The sequence below is a fragment of the Centropristis striata genome, chromosome 7 (genome assembly GCF_030273125.1).
Source record: "Centropristis striata isolate RG_2023a ecotype Rhode Island chromosome 7, C.striata_1.0, whole genome shotgun sequence".
NCBI classification, from domain to species: Eukaryota; Metazoa; Chordata; class Actinopteri; order Perciformes; family Serranidae; genus Centropristis; species Centropristis striata.
Genome location: NC_081523.1, coordinates 17,079,073 through 17,097,642, shown reverse-complemented (window position 1 = coordinate 17,097,642; position 18,570 = coordinate 17,079,073). Strand labels below are relative to the sequence as shown.

Sequence of the window (18,570 nt, the reverse complement as noted above, 5' to 3'; positions counted from 1 at the left end):
TACACAAACTACATATTTTCCACAAATACATTTTTAAACCTTTATTTCCATTATCTACCATTTAAAATAATGAGAATTCACGTTTTATACGTATGCACTGAAAATGAATCTCTCTTGTGAGCGTAGAAATCCTTTCATTAAAGTGTCCAGTGCTCAATTAGTTTAAAGGCCTTGCATGGTACCAAAAGGGCACCCCCTCAAAGCATGTAAGTTTTTGTCAAAACAAGTCAAATTTTAAATGACCCCCTCAAAAAAAGTCATACTATAGTATGTCGATTTTTGTCAAATTGTCAAATTTTAAAATGCCTAAAAATGCTTCAAATGGGTCAATTATAGTCTGTTGATACATATTAGAGCAGAATGTGGCCAGAAATGACAGAAAAACACCATATTAAGGGATGTCCAAAAATGACCCCCTAAGATCAATATACTACAGTATGTCAATTCTTAATTTGCCTCACTCTGTTCGGGGTGCCTGAAAAGTTTTCCAATTAAATATATGAATAATAATCTATGAATCTAAAGTTTGTTATAGCTTTCATTTATTTTATCAATCATTGCTTATTAACACAAACTATAGCCTATTTTATATGCCTATTATATTAAAGCCCCAGGCTGGCACTGTAATTGTTCTTTTTTATGCTTTTTATTATTTCATATATATTTTAAACTTTTATTTCTACCATTTAAAATAATGAGAATTCACGCTTTATTTAGACTATGACTACTACTATGCACGAAAAGTGAATCTCTCTTCTATTCTAATTCTTCACATACGTACATTAGGGGGATTCTTGTGTAAGAAAATGAGAAAGGAAAAAACTTAAATATGAATAGAAATCCTTTCATTAAGGTGCCCAGCTCAGTTTGAAGGCCTTGTACGGTACCGAAAGGGCAATAACAAATAAAACCATCCTCACAATAAAATCTGCATAATTTATTTGATTACACACAAAAGCATTCACATACAGACCTTTTTTGATGGTGCAAAAACTAGTGTGTGAAGGCTCCTTTTTAATCCATAAATAACCTATGAAACATAATGATACCACATTAAATATGTTTTTACTGATTACATATTTTACAGCAATATCCCCCTACTATTATTGAAGAAACTATAATATGAAAAGCTGGAGTGTGTTTTCTTTAAAAATCACTCTACACAGTGCTAATGTGAAGTATTCACACATAGAAAATAATTACATTCAATACAAAAAAAATATACAAAATGACTAATTCAAGAACATTCGTCGACTTCCTGTCCTGTCAAATCTTGCCTAGCTGCAGTGCTACTGAAGACAGACGTAGTTTTTCTTTTTTGATATTGAGACAGGAAGATGACTGTCATTGCATTGTTCAGAAATATTGCACAATGTTGTGTTGTTGTCTCCAGTCCCACTTGTCCAGTTGTGATTGAGGTACATAGTTTAAGTTCATGATTTCCACAGGGAGACAATACATGTTTGCTATCTTTGTCCTTTTCTGTGTCCATCGTTGTTCACTCAGAGCTTAAAAAACAGTTTTGTTGTTGTTGGTACTCAGAAACGGTCAATTCTCCCCTCTTTCTCCTCCTCCAATGGTTTCTCTATAACCTGTGATGGCTTTGTGGAGTTTGAGTCTGGCTCCTGTTTAATCTCACTACCTTCATAGCCCATGTTATCATAGACTTGTCTCATGTTGTTTCTCATCTCCAGCTCTTTGGTGGCCTTCGCTTTGTCCTGCTGCATCTGCAGCAACACTGCTTTATTCACACCAGGACCTGAACAAAAGAAAACATGAAGATGTGAAAATATGCATTCTGTTTTCATATAGCTCTTTGTTGCACACATGAACAAGCACCTATAAAGCACATACCAAAGTAGCTGAGCAGCACAGGGAGGAATATGAGTCCGTGAGCCATCCCCAGTAGTGTAATGACCAGGTTTAACCGGAAGAAGAAGATCTGGATAAGTTGCGCTTTGGCAAACGCCAGCACAAGGATGCCTGGCAGGTTGGTCATAGCAACACCAGCAAACACCTACAAGGTGCAAAAAATATATATTTAACTCACTGCAGATATTTTTACAATCAACTGTTTGTGGCACCAAAACTAGATGTTTATTTCTCTTTTTAAAGGGATTAACAGTTTCTGCTCTAAATTGCCCTTAAATTCACTTACCGCGCTGCCCATGTTGGCTGTAGCCTCCTTGGCTCTCTCTACATGTGAGGGCTTCGTGCTCAGTGCAAAGGATCTTGTCATATGAGACACAAACTCCACAGATATGCCCACTGCCTGAAAACAACATGGACAACACAACTTAGTTTAGGAAGAAATGATTATACAAATTAAGTGTGATGATATGGATTAAAAGATAAACTAAGAACTGAGCATATTCTCCGTTCTTCTTACCGTGACCAGATTGATAAGGGCCACTGCGTTGTAATCGATGCCCCACAGTGTCATGACACCAACAGTGTCCACTGTGATCATGATGATGGTGATTAGGTTGAGCAAGCCGGAGCGCAAATCCAAACCCAGCAGCAGACAGCACACCAAGAAGGTCGGCAGCAGACACAAGGAGATGTTGAAGAGTCCCTCTGGTACAATGGTTAGGTACTGCTCATAAAATACATTAGTCACCCTGGAAGAAGAAAAGAGAAAAAAAAATGGTCAGATATGACAGACTGCACAGGCCTAAAGGGATAGTTCGGATTTTTTGAAGTGGGGTTGTATGAGTTACTGAGTGTAAAGCATAGTATGCCATAAAATGTCATAGAAAAGGTAATATCATTATAAATTTAATAAAATGCTATAGTATAGTATGCAATAAACATGTCACAGTATAGTATGACGTCCAAATTTTCATAAAAAATGTCATAGCATAGCATGACATCCAAATTTCATATAAATGTCATAGTATAGTATGTCATCAAAATATCATTAAAAAAGTCATAGTGTAGTATGACACCCACATTTCATTAAGAAATGTTATAGTACAGTATTAAATACAAATTTAATTGTAAGTTAATTGTAGTATAGTATGACGTTCAAATTTCATGAAAATTTCATAGTATAGTATGACGTCAGAATTGAATAAAAAACGTCATAATGTAGTATGTTGTCCAAACTGGATAATTCACAGACATCTTGAAATATTGCTGCCTTTCATAAAGTGCATGTTCAGGAGTTGCAGAGTTGCATGAGTCTCTCTCATGTGCAGGACTGTTGGTCCAGGACTTAAAGGCACCATGCTCTTCTGCTTCTGCATTGCTTTCCCCAAGTGGTGATAAGAACAATGTGTACTTTAACCCAAGTGGCCTCAACACAACAAGATCAAGACCAGCTCATGACATTGGGTTCAGTGACGTTTTCCTCGCCTGATACTTACAGGGAGGAGCCGATACCTACTATGCTCCATCTGATCGAGACAGTGGCAGAGCTAAAGACTGTGAATGAGAGAGAGGACTTTGGTCTTTGAAATATACTCTAAGAAAGGCTGAATGTGGGAAAATGTGTCTCTCCTGCTGATAAACTTTCAACTCTTGTGTGCCACTCCCAGACCATTCCAAGAGATGACCTTTGTGAGAGTCATCAAGCTGAAATGTCTGATAAAGGGTTTGTACGCCTATAGGTGTGTGTTATATGATGAGTGTTGTGTGGATACTGGTATCAACTTTTTTACTCAGCTTATTTCAATGAGTGAAGAAGAAGATGAAAAGATGAATAATGAATAACTAGATAGGAAAGGTGTTAATTATTCTGACTTATCCCTCTGGAATGTAATGTCCTTATATATTTTTCTGTTTTGTCTTATAATTTGTCATACATTTGTCATTAAATCTTCAAACTTGTCAATTTTTTTTTCTTTCTCTAAAGTCCTGTAAAAAACGTTATAGTATAATATGACATCAAGATTTCATTAAAAATGCTTATATGGGTCAATTATAGTTTGTTGATACATATTAGAGCTTAATATGGCCAGAAATGACAGAAAAACATCATATTATGCGATGTCTAAAAACTGCAAAAAATGAATGTTGATTTTTGTCAAAAATGGTCAAATTTTTAAATGCCTAAAAATGCTTAAAATTGGTCAATGATAGTCTGTTGATGACCCCTTAAATAAAAAAGTCATACTCAAACTATATGAGTCAAACGATATAATATGTTTATGTCGATTTTTGTCAAAATGGTAAAAAATTTAAAATGCCTAAAAATGCTAGAATTGGCCGATTCATGGTCTGTTGATACATATTGGACCGAATATGGCCAGAAATGACAGAAAAACAGCATAATATCGGATGTCCAAAAATGACCCCCTCAAATATAAATCATACCATATAATATCATCAAATCATATGTCAATTTCTTTTTCCATAAATCGGTCGTTAATAGTAGTTTTTCCCTCAGAGTTTCTGCCGACTTAAAGTAACATTTACATACATAGTAGCAGTAAATCTTGATGTTCAACCACCTAAACTTTGGCAATTTAATCCTATTTTGGGTCCTTTACTATCCTGACAGTGAATACAAGTCAGGAAATCTCACATTGTTAAGGGTTAGCTAACTCATGTAAGATAATCTGTCATTGATAATAAACCATGGAAATAATCAGTAAAATCATCTGGACGATTCATATTATTTGACAACTGTACCGCTCTCAACTTCCACTTTCTGTCACCAGTTAGGCTCAGCCCACAAAATAAGTCATCATTGTTGGTAAACAGTAAATTGGTCTAAAGCATGACGTCATAATTTAATAAAAATGTCATAATACAATGTGTTGTCTAAATTCAATTTTAAAAATGACATAGTATAGTATGGTGTTTAAATTTAATTAAAACTCACATTATCGTATACAGTAAAAGTTTGATTAAAAAATGTCATATTATAGTATGTCATCCAAAATGTAATAAAGTTCAATAAATATAAAGTACATACGTATAAGGAAATACTTCGAAGTCCTCTGAGGTGCCTGGTATATTCCTCATGCCCATTGTGATGTTGTGGGCCAGCTCTCTGGCCATCAGCAGTGCAGCGGTGAACTCCTGAGAGTTGGTTAAAGGCGTGTGGTAAGCCATGAACCGGGAGGCTGAGAACACAAAGAAGAAACTTACCGCTCTGAAGCAGAACAAAATTTTTTGACTGCTTTGAGATGATTTGAGAGACCTACCTATAACTTCTCCAGACTGATCTGTCACCACAGATGTGTCATACGCTCCAAGACCTCTGTTAAAGAGGACGATAAGCAGTGAGAATGTTGTTTACATGTTGTGATGTTTTTAGACATGTGCCGCTATGATACACACCCTTTGGGGCACTGCAGGTCCGGTCTGTTCCCCAGGAAGTCTGGGAGAAAGCGGTTGAATTCTTCCACACTGGGCCTGAGGACGCCATCTGGAGGAGTAGCCATACACTTCTTGATACATTTATAAGCAGCTATGGAGAAAGGAAAGCAGAGTCGGCGTTAATGAAGAGGCCTTTCATCATATAAGGAAACTCACAGTGTGTCTAATGTGGTGACTCACGTTCGCTTGCAGGACAGAATTGTCCTGCATTCGGACCATAGGCGTACAGACGACAACATTTGGATCCAGGGTTCAGCCAGTCAATGAAATCATCCACCCAGGAGTTAGCAGGAATAGCCAAATAGGAGCTACAGATAAAATAATCAGTGGGTTAAAGGAAGGCACAGTTATAAATCCATGTTAAAGGATATTCTAGGTTTTTCTTATGGTCACCAAATTCAATGAATATACAGAAAACAACAGTTAGTCCATCCATTTAAAGAGAGTGAAACTGAGATGTACGTCTTTAAAACAGCTCACAAATCTATACTTTCATTTCATTAAATATTTAGTTATTGCCTGAAGCAGTTGGCACTGTGATCTTTAATCTGGAATGTGTGTGTGGATTCAATGAGCCCAGTTTTATTCATGTGTGTGTTGATGTTATTGTAGTGATTATTTTTAAACTATTTTTGAAACTTGACCTCACTGTATAAAACGAGCTGCTGTGACCTTTAGGATAATCACAGCCTCATGAAACTACAATCACAAACTAGAGACCTAGAGCATTCGGAGGATGTGTAGCTTGACAGTAAGAGGGTTTCTGAGCAGTTTCCAGAACAGACATTCTCACCAACCATTCAAGCATTATCTGAAAGTTTTTGATACCAAATCACAGCATGAATTTTTTCTTTGGTGTTCCTCAAGCTCTGTGTGTCTTAAGAAAGTTTTGGGGTGGATTTTTGACCATTTTTATACATTTTCAAGTGGTAAAAATTGTATAAAATAGCACCAAATGTGTGTAACAAATGGTTTCAACCCAAACATTTGCTGCAACAACTTATAAGTTAACTCAGCAATGTAATTGCTGTAATGTGATGTAATGTAACTCTAAGCGCTCAAAATTGTGTATAGACGCCTGACCAAAACAATATGTTTATCAAAGATTCCCTGTCCTGCCCTAAAAGAGACAGAAATGAGCCTATGTGGGCCTCTAAGGGTTAATTGGAGCACCATTTGAGCTCTTTTAGGCAAGCATTTGGTAACTAATCCCTTCCAGTAAATCTAAAAACTAAAAACTAAATCATTGCTTTTTCAGTCTCACGTCTTTCACTTTCAAATGTAATTCTGGCAAATCCCTCTTTCTGAGAAGAGCTTTGCTGTTTGCCAGCAAGCAACAGATAATGCTAACAATAAAGTAGCTCCATAATCCTTTTTATCAGGAGGAAACAAACATGTGTTGTAAATTCTAATCCCTCTAACAGTCTCCTTCAGCCCTTCAAGTAATCTATAGCTGATAGGATTTATGCCATAATGTCATGTCAAATGTATCACATTGATCACAAGCTGATAAGTCTTTACTGTAAGAGTTCAGATTAATTTATGCATCAAAAGTTAACTATTTGATGGAAAAGATACATATTATACTGCAGGAAACAGCAAAAGGAAATAGTGTTATTGTTTCTTTCTTATCAGCTGTTTTTACAGGGGATTTCTGGGGTGATTGCTTTCTTAGCCTGGCACGATCGGTTAGAGGAACCCTTTATCTGCCCAGTAGCGTTCATGTAACCAAGTTCATCATTAACTGATCCCATTGCTAGTATGCAAGAGGTGGCTACTATGATATCAGCAAGTTCAAGGATCTGTCCGTGAAAAATAATAATGTGAAGGACAAAGGCAGAGAGCCACTCTGCTCTGAGCTGAGCAGTAATCGAGTTTGGCAGAGCAGCAGCAGAGTAAAAAAAAAAAAAAGTGCACAATTAAATTGTAAATTAAGCAATGCAGGTGACTGGTGAGGAAATATGAAGAGAACTTTTATGGAGTGTCTAGAGGGGGGCCTTTACAATTTATTGATATACTGATTTGTGCATTGGTGGATTATGAGACAGTGGACCCCTAGGCACAGACATGAGAAAGGCCGCACCACCTCTCTCACACTGACTTTACAGGTTTTTTTGGCTGTTTTGTTGTTGTTTTCTGTCTCTTTGTCGTCCTTATGCGTCTCTCTATAATTTTGTGCATCTTTGTCATCTTTTGGTGTCTCTTTGCAGTGGTTTTGCATCACTTTGCAGTTGTTTTGTGTCTCTTTGTAGTTGTTTTGTGTTTAGTAATCTTGTCTTTTTGTTTTGCTCATTATCAAAGCCATTGTGAGTCTCTTTGTGGCCTCTTTGAAGCTGTTTTGCATCTCTTTGTAGTTGCTTACTGACTCTTATAGTTGTTTTGTATCCCTTTGTAAATTAAATCTGTGGTTGTAGCATTATTAAGTGGTGCCTTGTTTTGAATGTGCTTTAACTGCACCTTACTTTTTTGTTTCATTGAAATACTTGAGGTATGTCACAAAACACTTGTTTTAAAAAGGTGCACATCTTATCTAAAAGCTCATATTTTTTCTTTCTAAGATATGGGCACACTCACAGTTCAGGGTAGTTGGTGGCGTATTGGATCTTCTGCGTGAGCGAGAACTGATCGCAGCCCACACTGGAGCAGACTCCATTCATGCCCTCAAGAGAGGTGAAGTTGTAACCCTTTTTTGTTACAAAATAAACAGGAACTCCGACTTCAAAGTATTTGTACAGGTACTGAAAGTAGTCCAGCATATAAGAGCCCTGCATGAAAGAAAGAATAATCTTTGTAAGACTACATTGAAAGATGAGCATGCAGGCATTCATTTATATTTGTATTAATATTTATAAATTAGTTCTTAGTGACCTTAGGCATAGCCAGCTCCTGATCCAGACCCACAGTCACATTAAACATGAGGAATAATGATGCACAGAGCATGAAGATGAAAACCAGCATCTGCAGAGATAAATATCTAGTTAAAAGGCTTCAGTGCATGGCGAGAATTTTTTTTTATTTTTATCAGAGCTTATATTCAGTCCATTTTTTTCACATTAAAGGTACATCAGATGTCTTATGTTGTATGTCTTATTTTAAAGCTAATGGGTTAGTAGCTTTACCACTATGATCCTGGTGACACGGTGCAGGAGGACAGGGGCGTAGTATTTCCTCATGAAGGGCAGCAGGAAGCCCTCGTTTGGCTTGTTGGGACGTTTGGTTGATACTGTTTCACAGCAGAACAGTTCACAGCGGTTGTTGTCTTGGCGCCGGGCATCCAGGGACAGCAGCGCCACAAACGCTGTCATCTGGAGGACGAAGTCCATGAGCACAGCAAGAGCTGCATATAGTGCAAAGGACTTCACTGCTGGCATGGTGGACAGGGCCCCTTGGGTGGCAGAACACACATAGATAAAGATTTACACATCATTCTGACACTGCATGTAAAAACAATTGTGAGAAAATGTGTTTTTTTGCAAAAGTTTCTTACCTAGAAAGAAGCAGACAGACTCGGACAGACTGCACAGGAACATGCTGGGAGCCACGTTTCCGAGGACACGACCAATCTGCTCCTCTCTCTTCTCTCTGGGTCTCCGTACGTCTCTCTGCACAAAGGAGGGAAAGGTTCACATCACTAACTGGAATGGTACTTGGCGAGCACAGACCTCCGCCAAGGCCAATGGTGCATTCACACACTCCTCGGATGGTCCAGTTTACTGAATTGGTCAAGCGTATTTCATTTTTATTTTGTCTTATTTGTATTTTATTGCTCAGAGCATTTAAAAAACATGCTGATAGCTGTTTTCAGTATTTTTCGTGACAATGAAGTGCAAAGGAAATGGATCAGGTAAACCAGTAAAAACATGATAGGGAAACAAATTTTTCCAGTTATTCAGACACCACATTAATGCAGTACAAAAGCCCTGTCACAATGTTAAAACAAGTGAAAATGAATGAGTGTATCCTCTCTGTGATTTGGACATGTTATGTCCAAATGTTTTTTTGGCATTTTTTATGCTTTTTATTGATAGTGATAGAGTGAAAGGGGGTGATAGAGGGGAAGACATGCGGCAAAGGGAGCTTAGGCCGGATTCGAACCCGGCTCCACCGCAGCGAGGACTGTAGCCTCTATACATGGGCGCCTGTGTAACCCACTACGCTACGGGCCACCCCACATGTTATGATATTTAATAGGTTCTTCCTTGGCCAGTACTACACTCTTCCACCAAGTTTCATAAAAAAATCTGTTCAGTAGTTTTTTTGTAATCCTGCTGACAAACAGACAAATTTAACTAAAAACATAACCTCCTTGGGGTAGGTAAAAGTAATATATACATCTTATAACATCTGCAAAGCTGTGCATTGATGTTGCAAACAAATACATACCTGGTACTCCAGAACAAAGATGAATATGTTGTCAGCTCCAACGGCGAGCACCAAGAAGGGTACAACCTGCAGAATGACCAGCGAGGAGGGGATGCCGATCCAGGAGTAGAACCCCATTGAGGCCAGTACAGAACAGCCGACCACCAGGATCCCACCCAGACCCACCAGAAACTTGGAGTCCACCTGCAGGACAAAGAGAAAAGAATCAAGATGTGGATTCAACTCAGAGAACCTTCATATCTTCTGCTGTATCACTCACGTCTTGTGCATTGTATAACTTCATGGCCAATAAACATACGTGCTTCCCCGTAGAGATAAGCACCATACAGCTGACGCAGCTATACTACTGCAGTCTCTCCTTATCATGTGTGTGATAAGTGCCGTTTCATCAGTTTTACTTTTTTTGGTGCAGGCTTATCGTATCCCAGGCACATGTTCTATACATCTGTTTTTATTGTATGACAACACATCATACATGTAGGAGCAGCTTGATAACATTAGACACTGGGCCCTGTTGTTTCCATTGAACATTTCTCAGTCGTGCATAAAGCCCAAAAAGTTTGACTTCCATAAATAAAATTAACTAGATCTTCTGCATTTGTGTTATTATCACCCTCTTAGTGCTTAATGCTTATCAGGATGTAACACAGCTGAGAATGAAGGGAATATCATTAGTTTAGCAGGAATGTGGTCATAAACACAACTATTGGACAAAGTACAATTTTGACCCGATAATTGTCAGGGGGAAGTTATTACAATTCATCCAAGTGGGACATGGATGTGTGTAGAAAATCTCGAGGCAATCCATCCAACACAAATATGAACCTCATGCTAGAAAGTGAGGGGATCACCAACACCTGTAGGATTCATCCTCAGGGGAGCAGGAACGTCTGAGCAAAGGTTAATAATCCATCCAATAATTATTGGGTAATCTGGACTAAAGACGTGGACCGACCAACTGCGAGTGGCTAAAATAAAGTCTTACCAGTATCCGTTTCCATGAGGAGTATTCCCCCAGTGCCACAGCAATGTAAACAAAGATAACAGCATAGCTGATCATGAAGATGGGGATGTCTTCTGCTGTTGTCCGGTTAATCTCATCCTCCAGAGACCGCTGTAGCCCGAGGGGGGAGGCCAGAGAGAAGAAAGAGGCTTAAGAGTTAAAATAGCTAGTGAAAGAAACAGAAACAGCTAGAGAAGTCTTTATTAGTATGGTTACAGATTACTCCTTTTTTTAGGCATTTTGCCGATGTAAGATATGAGATGGCTGAGATGAGTAATGACATGCAAGAAAACCCATGACATTGTGATTACAGGGTCATAAAATCTTAAGCTACCACAGTGCCCTGGCTACTGATCACAACAATTATTGCCTCAATCACAAAAGTTTATGATCATTAAACGAAAATTGTTTATGTTTTTGTTATAGGATAGATGTATAATGTTTTTGTGAGACTTCATATTTCACTCTACCTCTGCCATGTACGCGAAGGTGAAGTTGGCAGCCGGGCTCTTCTGGTAGTCCTGGACAATTTTAAGAAACTCTGTCTCCCACTGCATCGCCACTTTGAACTTGGGGTCGTTGCGAGGGTAGTTGTTGAGGGAGAAAGTCATTATCAGAGCCTCAGCATTGGTGAATTCATCATCTAGGAAAAGCAAGATGTATAATGTTCAAGTCAGTTTTCTTGTAAGTAATTTTTTTGTAAAAGATGGTGCGGAAAGTCACTCACTCTGGTAGCCTCCCACAGCCAGAAAGTTGAAGACTGGAGCTCCGTAATCAGCCATGCAGCTCATTTCTAAACCAGTGATGTCTTTAAAGGACAGTGGAGAGCTAGAGAGAGAGATGGAAGAAGAGAAGGTTATGTTGAAGTTTCTGAACAGTTGCAGGGGATTTTTCCCCCTCGGTTTGATTTCCAGTTCTTACCCAAGGCAGTAGATCAAGTGGTCTCTCCAGTCCACTTCTTTGGTCACTCCCAGCTCTGTAACGTTCACCTTAAGGTTAATATTTTCCAGGCTGTTCTGGAAGTACTGTGGCAAACTGTTGACGGCACAGTCTGTGCTGGAGGGGTCGGTTGGGTTCAGTGGTGCGAAACACACATCCTTCAGACTCGCTGTGCGGTTCAGATCCTCGGACCAAAACGAGATGTTCTAAAAGTGGCATAAAATAAGCATCCATATATCAAAATCACAAATTTAACAAATCAAAATCAACACAAGTTGGACTTTTAAATTAATGACAATGCCTACTGAGTAGGCCCAGGGGCCCAAAGTGATAGGGGGCTCCCTGGTCTTCACATGCAAAATATCACTCAAAGAGACACATCCCAACCAGGTTGAGACTCAAAATGACCAAAAAGAAACTTAACTAACATAATAACGACTATAGAGAGACACAAAAAGACCACAAGGAAACCTAAACAACTATGAAGCGACACAACATGACCAAAAAAAGACACAAAACCATAGAGAGATGACTACGAATACAAAACAAAAACAAAAAGGTTATGGGGCCCTTTAGCTTATAATAGAATGCCAATGACTCATGACTTAAATTTGTACTGAACCTTTTTGACTTGAAAATACTAGATACCTTCCCACCAGCAATCTTTTTTAAATCATGATTTTTTGGGGCTTAAGTGCAAAGACTGAAGACTTTCTTCTGTCAACTGTCAGCTTTGATTTCGGGGCTCTGTACCTGGATTCGCGCCTGGAGCTCCAGCAGCTCTGTGATGAGATCTTTGGACATGATCCCGCTGAAGTTCTGCGGCCCAAATATCAAAGAATCGTAGATGTGGCCTTTTCTGCCCGGCGCCGTCAAGATCAGCTGGTTTGTCCTGAAGAAGGGACCAAAATACGAGTCGTGGAATTCTTTCTCCTGGCGGGCACGGCTGTCAGGAGCGGACCACAGCTCGACCGGGTCAGTTGTCAGCTCAATGGACTTGAGGCCAGCAGAGAAAATAGCCACCACTATGGCCGACAACAGGAGCACCTTAAATAAAGGAAAATATTAACAGCTGAGACATGTCTTATTCCTCTGGCCAACGACTGTTTCTTAAAGCCACGGTGTCGAATTACAATGTCTTTATAAAATGCTTCATGTTTTTTTGTTTTGTAGCCTCCATTTGTACCAAATTTCAATTGATGAGGAGTAAATCAACAGCTAAGGAATAAAGCTCATCAATGACAGTAGTGAGCATACAGCACGACTGGGGCTTGACGACACTGTGTTTTATTGTTGTAGAGGAGCTAAACAATTTAAAAATGTTGTTATTGATAATTGGGATTTCATAAAATTGGTATCAGAAAAGGTTTTGTTCAGGAACTGGTATCAAAATCGTATCGTATCTTTTTTTTTTACAGAATTCTACGCTACTTACGTGTAGGATAGAGTTCTTGTGTGATCAGTACCTAAAGTGGCTAATGTTTCTTAATGTGAGCAGTAAAGTAAAACACCGCCAAACTAACCGTGAGAGGATAAGTGGCCATGATGGTTCCCCAGTGCTGAAACTGACAGCTTAGGAAAGCTTGAGCAGCCAGACTGTTCCTGTCAGCGCACGTCACCTCTGACGGATCAACAAGCCGCTGAGTCACATCATTGCTGTTCTGGTCTTTGCCCTTGCCCTTTCTTTTTCCTTTCTCTTCATCCTTTCTTTTGTGAGACCTCACAAAGCAAGACACGGAGAGGTATAAAACGAAGGCAAGCAACAGAAGGCAGAGTAAGAATATAGAGATCACGAGGAATCCATCCGTCCCCAGCAGTCTGAAGGGGCCGGGGGGCTGCGGCGGTTGCGGCATCCTCGGGCACGACTCTTGGCAGTCCTGGCAGGAGCAGGCCTCACCTCCGGACGGGGTGGTCTCGTTACACTTTAGAGCACGGCCATTGTAGGGAGTCACGCCTTCTGGTACTCCCTCAGTGTCTCCCTCTTTTATCAGGCGGAAGTCGATGTCCAGTGGAGCCAGGCCGTTACTGGAGTCTCCCTGGAAGTCATACCAGTGCTGGGGGGTGCACAGCTTGGCTCCATACCGTCCACACATGGTGGCGATGGCGAAGCCTCCTGTGGCGGGGATCCTGACATTCTTACAAGACCCGAATGCAGTCTCTGCAAAGGTGTTGCTGATAAACGCCTGGTAACCGACCACGGCCTCCTTCGTCTTGCCCGTGGTTGAGGTGATGTTCATGACCTTTGAGACTTTTACTGTTGTGGTCTGGTTGGGGCTGCAGGTGTTGATGCAGTGCAGGTGGGCAAAGTTCTCAGCGCAGGAAGGGCATCGGTTCAGCACCGCCTTGGACAGGACCAGACTCTTTTCCAGGGAGTTCAACTGTTTGATGGAGCAGCAGGCGAATGTGTTGCCCACCCCGCGGTCCAAAATGGGACACACCTGCAGCGACAACAATACAAACTGAAACACAAGCTCACTTCCTTCCAAAGGATTTTTAAAAAATGATTCCCTAACACTCTACCATGCTTTAATCAGTCATGTTGCACACTAACCAGGACCTACAGACCTGTTTGAGTTTCCTGTAGTGCTCTCCTGAGACGGATCGGGCGGGGCTGTAGTCTAAACAGGGGACGATAGGCGGGAGGAGGGATCCTCCAACTGACGGGTTACGACCACACTCCTCATAGAAAGCACAGAATCCGTCCTCATGTTGGGCCTCCGACAGCAGCTGCCAAAGTTGGTATAGATATAGTTTTCAATATTAATTGACATAATTTCTCTCTCTCTCTCTCTCTCTCTCTCTCTTTTCTCTTTTCTCTTTTCTTCTCTTTCTTTTCCTCAATGAAATAATTAATTGAATAAGCAAACAATTAAACATGAATATTTATTTACTTGTTTATTCATTCTTTTGGCACTGCCTCTTGTAAAAAAATGCATAAATGTGGCAGGATGAATTGAATATGTGATAAAGCTGCTAATATTTGTAATCTCATAACCTGCAATAAAGTATTTTTTAAAAATGACATAGTTGACATTATTATTTATTACAGGAGAGAGAACTACACTATGTTGCAGGGAAGAAGACACACTTAAGACACTTCAACACTGATGCTTCACAAGTTATATCCTAATTTTATAATATAATATATATAAAGTATATTATGTACAAAGTTATTTTGCATAAAGAGATGTCTTTATTTTGATACATATTCCAAAATTTTGTACTTTTGTTGTGCACTTGTGTTGGTGTTGTCATTGTTAGAATGACTTTTATCTGTTTTTGCACATTAACTCTTCATATGATTAACAATAAAATACCAAATACCATAGTTATTACCATTAATTATCATGTGTCATAACTTGCTTCATGACTTTGTTAGTGTACTGTGTCCTGCTGTGTCAGCTAATTAAAGCCACCTTGCAACATTAAATAAAAATTAAAAAAGTTCAAGTTCAATTGTGTTGCGTATGTTCAAGGCTGATTACAGCCACAACCCACATCAAGAAGATAACAATGTCCAAAAATCAATTACAAATAGATATCAGTTTCATACTGAAGCAACTCTTTAATAGTTAATTAATTCATGTTGCCGTGACTTATTACTTTCCTTACTCTTTATAAACAATATAGGGTACCCGTATTGATGATAATTATCAGATTTAAAAAATGAAATATTGATGTCATGTCAATAATACATATATTATAATATTGTGTGGATAATGCAACTCCTGTTATCATACACTTTTCAGACACTTTTGTGTAAATACACTATTATTATCATTATTACTATTATTATTATTTTTTATTATTTTTATTATCATTAAAGCTTTCCTAGACATTGAAATAACATAATTATTGTGAATACTTTTGGCCACAATAATCATGTAGTGAAAATCTGATATTGTAACAGTACAGTTTTTCAACATGATGCAGAAAATAAAGGTTGAAAACAGACATTATTCTAGATGAAAGTCATAAACATGTTTAAAAGTTTTCATTTTGAAATATCATCTTTTAAAGATGACAATTTGTTTACACTAGATTAGTTAATATAAAATATATATTGTATCGTACTTTACTTCATTAAACCATTTAGGATCATTTTAAATGCCTAGAAAAACAGAAATAAAACAGATGAGGCTACAGTAAACATTTTTAAATACCTATTATGATGTGTTTATTTAGGCATTTAATATGTTTTTGTTATGGTGCTTTACCAGGGTATCTACGGGTACTGGAGAGTTAAATTTAGTGCTTTTAAAGATTGTTTAAAGAGTTTTATAACAACAGAGAATAGGAATGTTTTATGGAATAATCGTCTTTAGCTTATTAAAATGAGCATTGTAGGTTATTGTGAAGGTAGCTATATATTTGGTCTTGTGCTAAGGTCATTTTAGGTACAAACATTCAGGTTACATACATTATTCAAACATATTCCTTTAGATTAGATAGCTGTAGCTGGAATACATCAGACCATTTTTCCCTTTCTTATTTTTGTGAATGCAACATTTTATACAGCAAAGATTTTTGTGTAAATCTCTCCACAGATGCTGAAGTGAATAAATAAGGTTTCTTGTTTGCATGTAGCTGTTATTAATGAGAGTAAGTGTCAAGCTTACTTACTTACTTACTTACTTACAAAGAAAATATTAAGCTCAGTGGTAGGTTAAAACATCTGCAGTTTCGATTTTCATGCAGAAGAGCTTGACAAATTATGATAAAAAAAGACATTTTAAAAAATATAATATAAATTAAAATGTTTGTGTGGAAGATCTCAGACTGTTTAGTGACTCAATGTATAACATATGCCTAATCTAAAACCCTGTTTAGTGCCAGAACAAATAGTCGGCTGTAGTCCTTTTGTGACAACCAACATCAACATGTCCTCTTGTCTGTAAGTGACAACATTTTGTAGGTATTTCCGTTATCAAAGCACCTATATGTATTGTGATACTTTTCAGTCCTGGTCACAGATCATATCTAAGTAAACACAGATAATGTTTTTAATAGCAAGCCAATAGAGCAATGCGAGTTATTATGTCGCTCACTGAAACAAGTGTTACAGTTATCAAACTCAGGAACAAGAAAAACTTCCAGCTTACCACACAAGTCAGAAAAGTGATCAGGGCTGCAACACGGACCATGATTCCTGAATATATCTCAGCCACAGAAGAGTCCGGGTCCTCAGGTACAGTGTATGTGTAATGGAGTGTGTATTATTCACTGCTGCCCTGTTAGAAGAGACATCAGACAAAGTAAAGCAGTGAGAGAAAAGTCCCTCCAGCTGTCCCTCCGTCCTACACTGTTAGGGTTGGGGAAGGGGGAAACATCATGACGTGTACCACATCCGTGATGTCACACCTGTCTTATCTGGTGTGATGCCGCGTCAAGCCAATCGCAGTTACTGATGGACAATTCTCTGTCTGATAATTAACCTTTCGATAGGTAAGGAGGAGGAGATCCAAGAAGAAACTACAGGTGGAGCCGAAAGTAACAACCGCACCCAGATCTTCACATTGTTTTCACTGACACTCTGCAGCTTTTGGTGGTTTTATTGTAGAAACACATTTGTTGACAAGAATCAGATCAAATGTTCACTGACCATGACCTTTGGACCATCTGCTGTGTGCAGGCCAGCTGATACAGTGCAGAGAGAGAACTATCTGCTAATCTCCCTGATTCGTTTCTGTCCAACAAAATGTTTTTTTATATCATTTTTTATATGAAAGTTTCAAATCAAACCCAGTGACAGCCTGAATAAAGCACAGACGACTATGCCAAGACAGCACTGATTCATTTTTAGGGTATTTTTGCCTTTAATGGACAGGATAGATGGAGAAAGACAGGAAAGGGGGAGAGAGAAACAGGAGATGACATGCAGTAAAGGGGCGAAAGTCAGAAACGAACCCAGAGACTCAGCCTTTATACATGGGGCGCACTCTCTACCAGATTAGCTACATCAAGCATTAACATCAGCAATGAACAGGCCCTCACACCACTCTAAACATCTGGGGTGCTGGTGGGACGTTGGTCAACACCGCTGTGCATTTCTGCAACCATCGGACACTGCATAGTGTGCATGCGATCTGCTGGAGATAAATATAGAGCAAATTTTGTATCACTTCCTATCTCCAATACGTAATGTTAGAGAACACACATGCATTATGTCACTTTTTATCCAGTGTAGACCACACAATGGAAAATTCTATGTAAATCCGATAATGTTTGTCACATAAAGCTGACTTCCTATGAGTGGTTATGATTTGTACATGTTCTCAGGACTCATGAGAATAAAACATGAGAAATGTGGGTCAGATATGATCATATACAGGTGCAACTCAATAAATTTGAATATCATAGAAAAGTTTATTTATTTCAGTAATTGAAAAAGTGGAAATAACATATTATATAGATCCATTTCACACAGAATGAAACATCTCATCTAATTTCTTGTAATTAGGGCCCTAGCAGGCAACAACCTGCGAGGTCCCTATTGTATTTCGAATTATTTTTTTTTTCTTCTTCCCAAATGATCACATTTTTCACTGCCAGAACATACCCCAAAACTCATGAAACTTTAAATATAAGTCACACCTGGCGAAAATTTTTATAATCTATTGTCATCCTGAATTTCCACCACTAGGTGGTGCTATAATAAAGGAAAGTGCGTTTTGGCTAATAACTCCCACATACTTTATCGCACATTCAAAAACCTTATATCCACACGTTCACTGAGTTGTGCTGAATCTCGTGATATAGGCCACGCCCATTTTCGCTTAGAGTTTTTTCCCCGCAAATTTGCAAAATGTCGTAAACATACTTTTTCGAACTCCTAGGCAATTTCATCGTTTTGCACCAAACTTTGCACACATCATCTATGGACCTTCACAACAAAAAGCTATTAAAATAATTTTGAT

The 18,570-nt window shown here is 38.7% G+C and overlaps 1 protein-coding gene across 2 annotated transcripts; it reads right to left on the bottom strand.

Moving 5' to 3' along the window:
• Window positions 1-26: 26 nt before the first annotated feature.
• npc1l1 (NPC1-like 1) lies at window positions 27-17,115 on the bottom strand. Of its 2 annotated transcripts, XM_059337915.1 has the most exons (21): window positions 16,756-17,112; window positions 14,219-14,380; window positions 13,177-14,091; window positions 12,407-12,700; window positions 11,636-11,859; window positions 11,442-11,542; window positions 11,185-11,357; window positions 10,697-10,825; window positions 9,712-9,894; window positions 8,816-8,930; window positions 8,448-8,713; window positions 8,197-8,286; window positions 7,903-8,093; window positions 5,509-5,636; window positions 5,290-5,419; window positions 5,154-5,209; window positions 4,922-5,072; window positions 2,390-2,621; window positions 2,159-2,272; window positions 1,855-2,017; window positions 28-1,759 (listed from the first exon to the last, which is right to left on the bottom strand). In XM_059337915.1, exons 1-21 carry the CDS (start codon window positions 16,795-16,797, stop codon window positions 1,539-1,541), a joined length of 4,080 nt encoding a protein of 1,359 aa, XP_059193898.1. In that variant the 5' UTR covers window positions 16,798-17,112; the 3' UTR covers window positions 28-1,538. The 2 variants fall into 2 exon arrangements, with proteins under 2 accessions (XP_059193896.1, XP_059193898.1); XM_059337913.1 differs by having other exon boundaries at window positions 27-1,759; window positions 4,922-5,209; window positions 16,756-17,115.
• Between the last annotated feature and the right edge of the window lie 1,455 nt (window positions 17,116-18,570).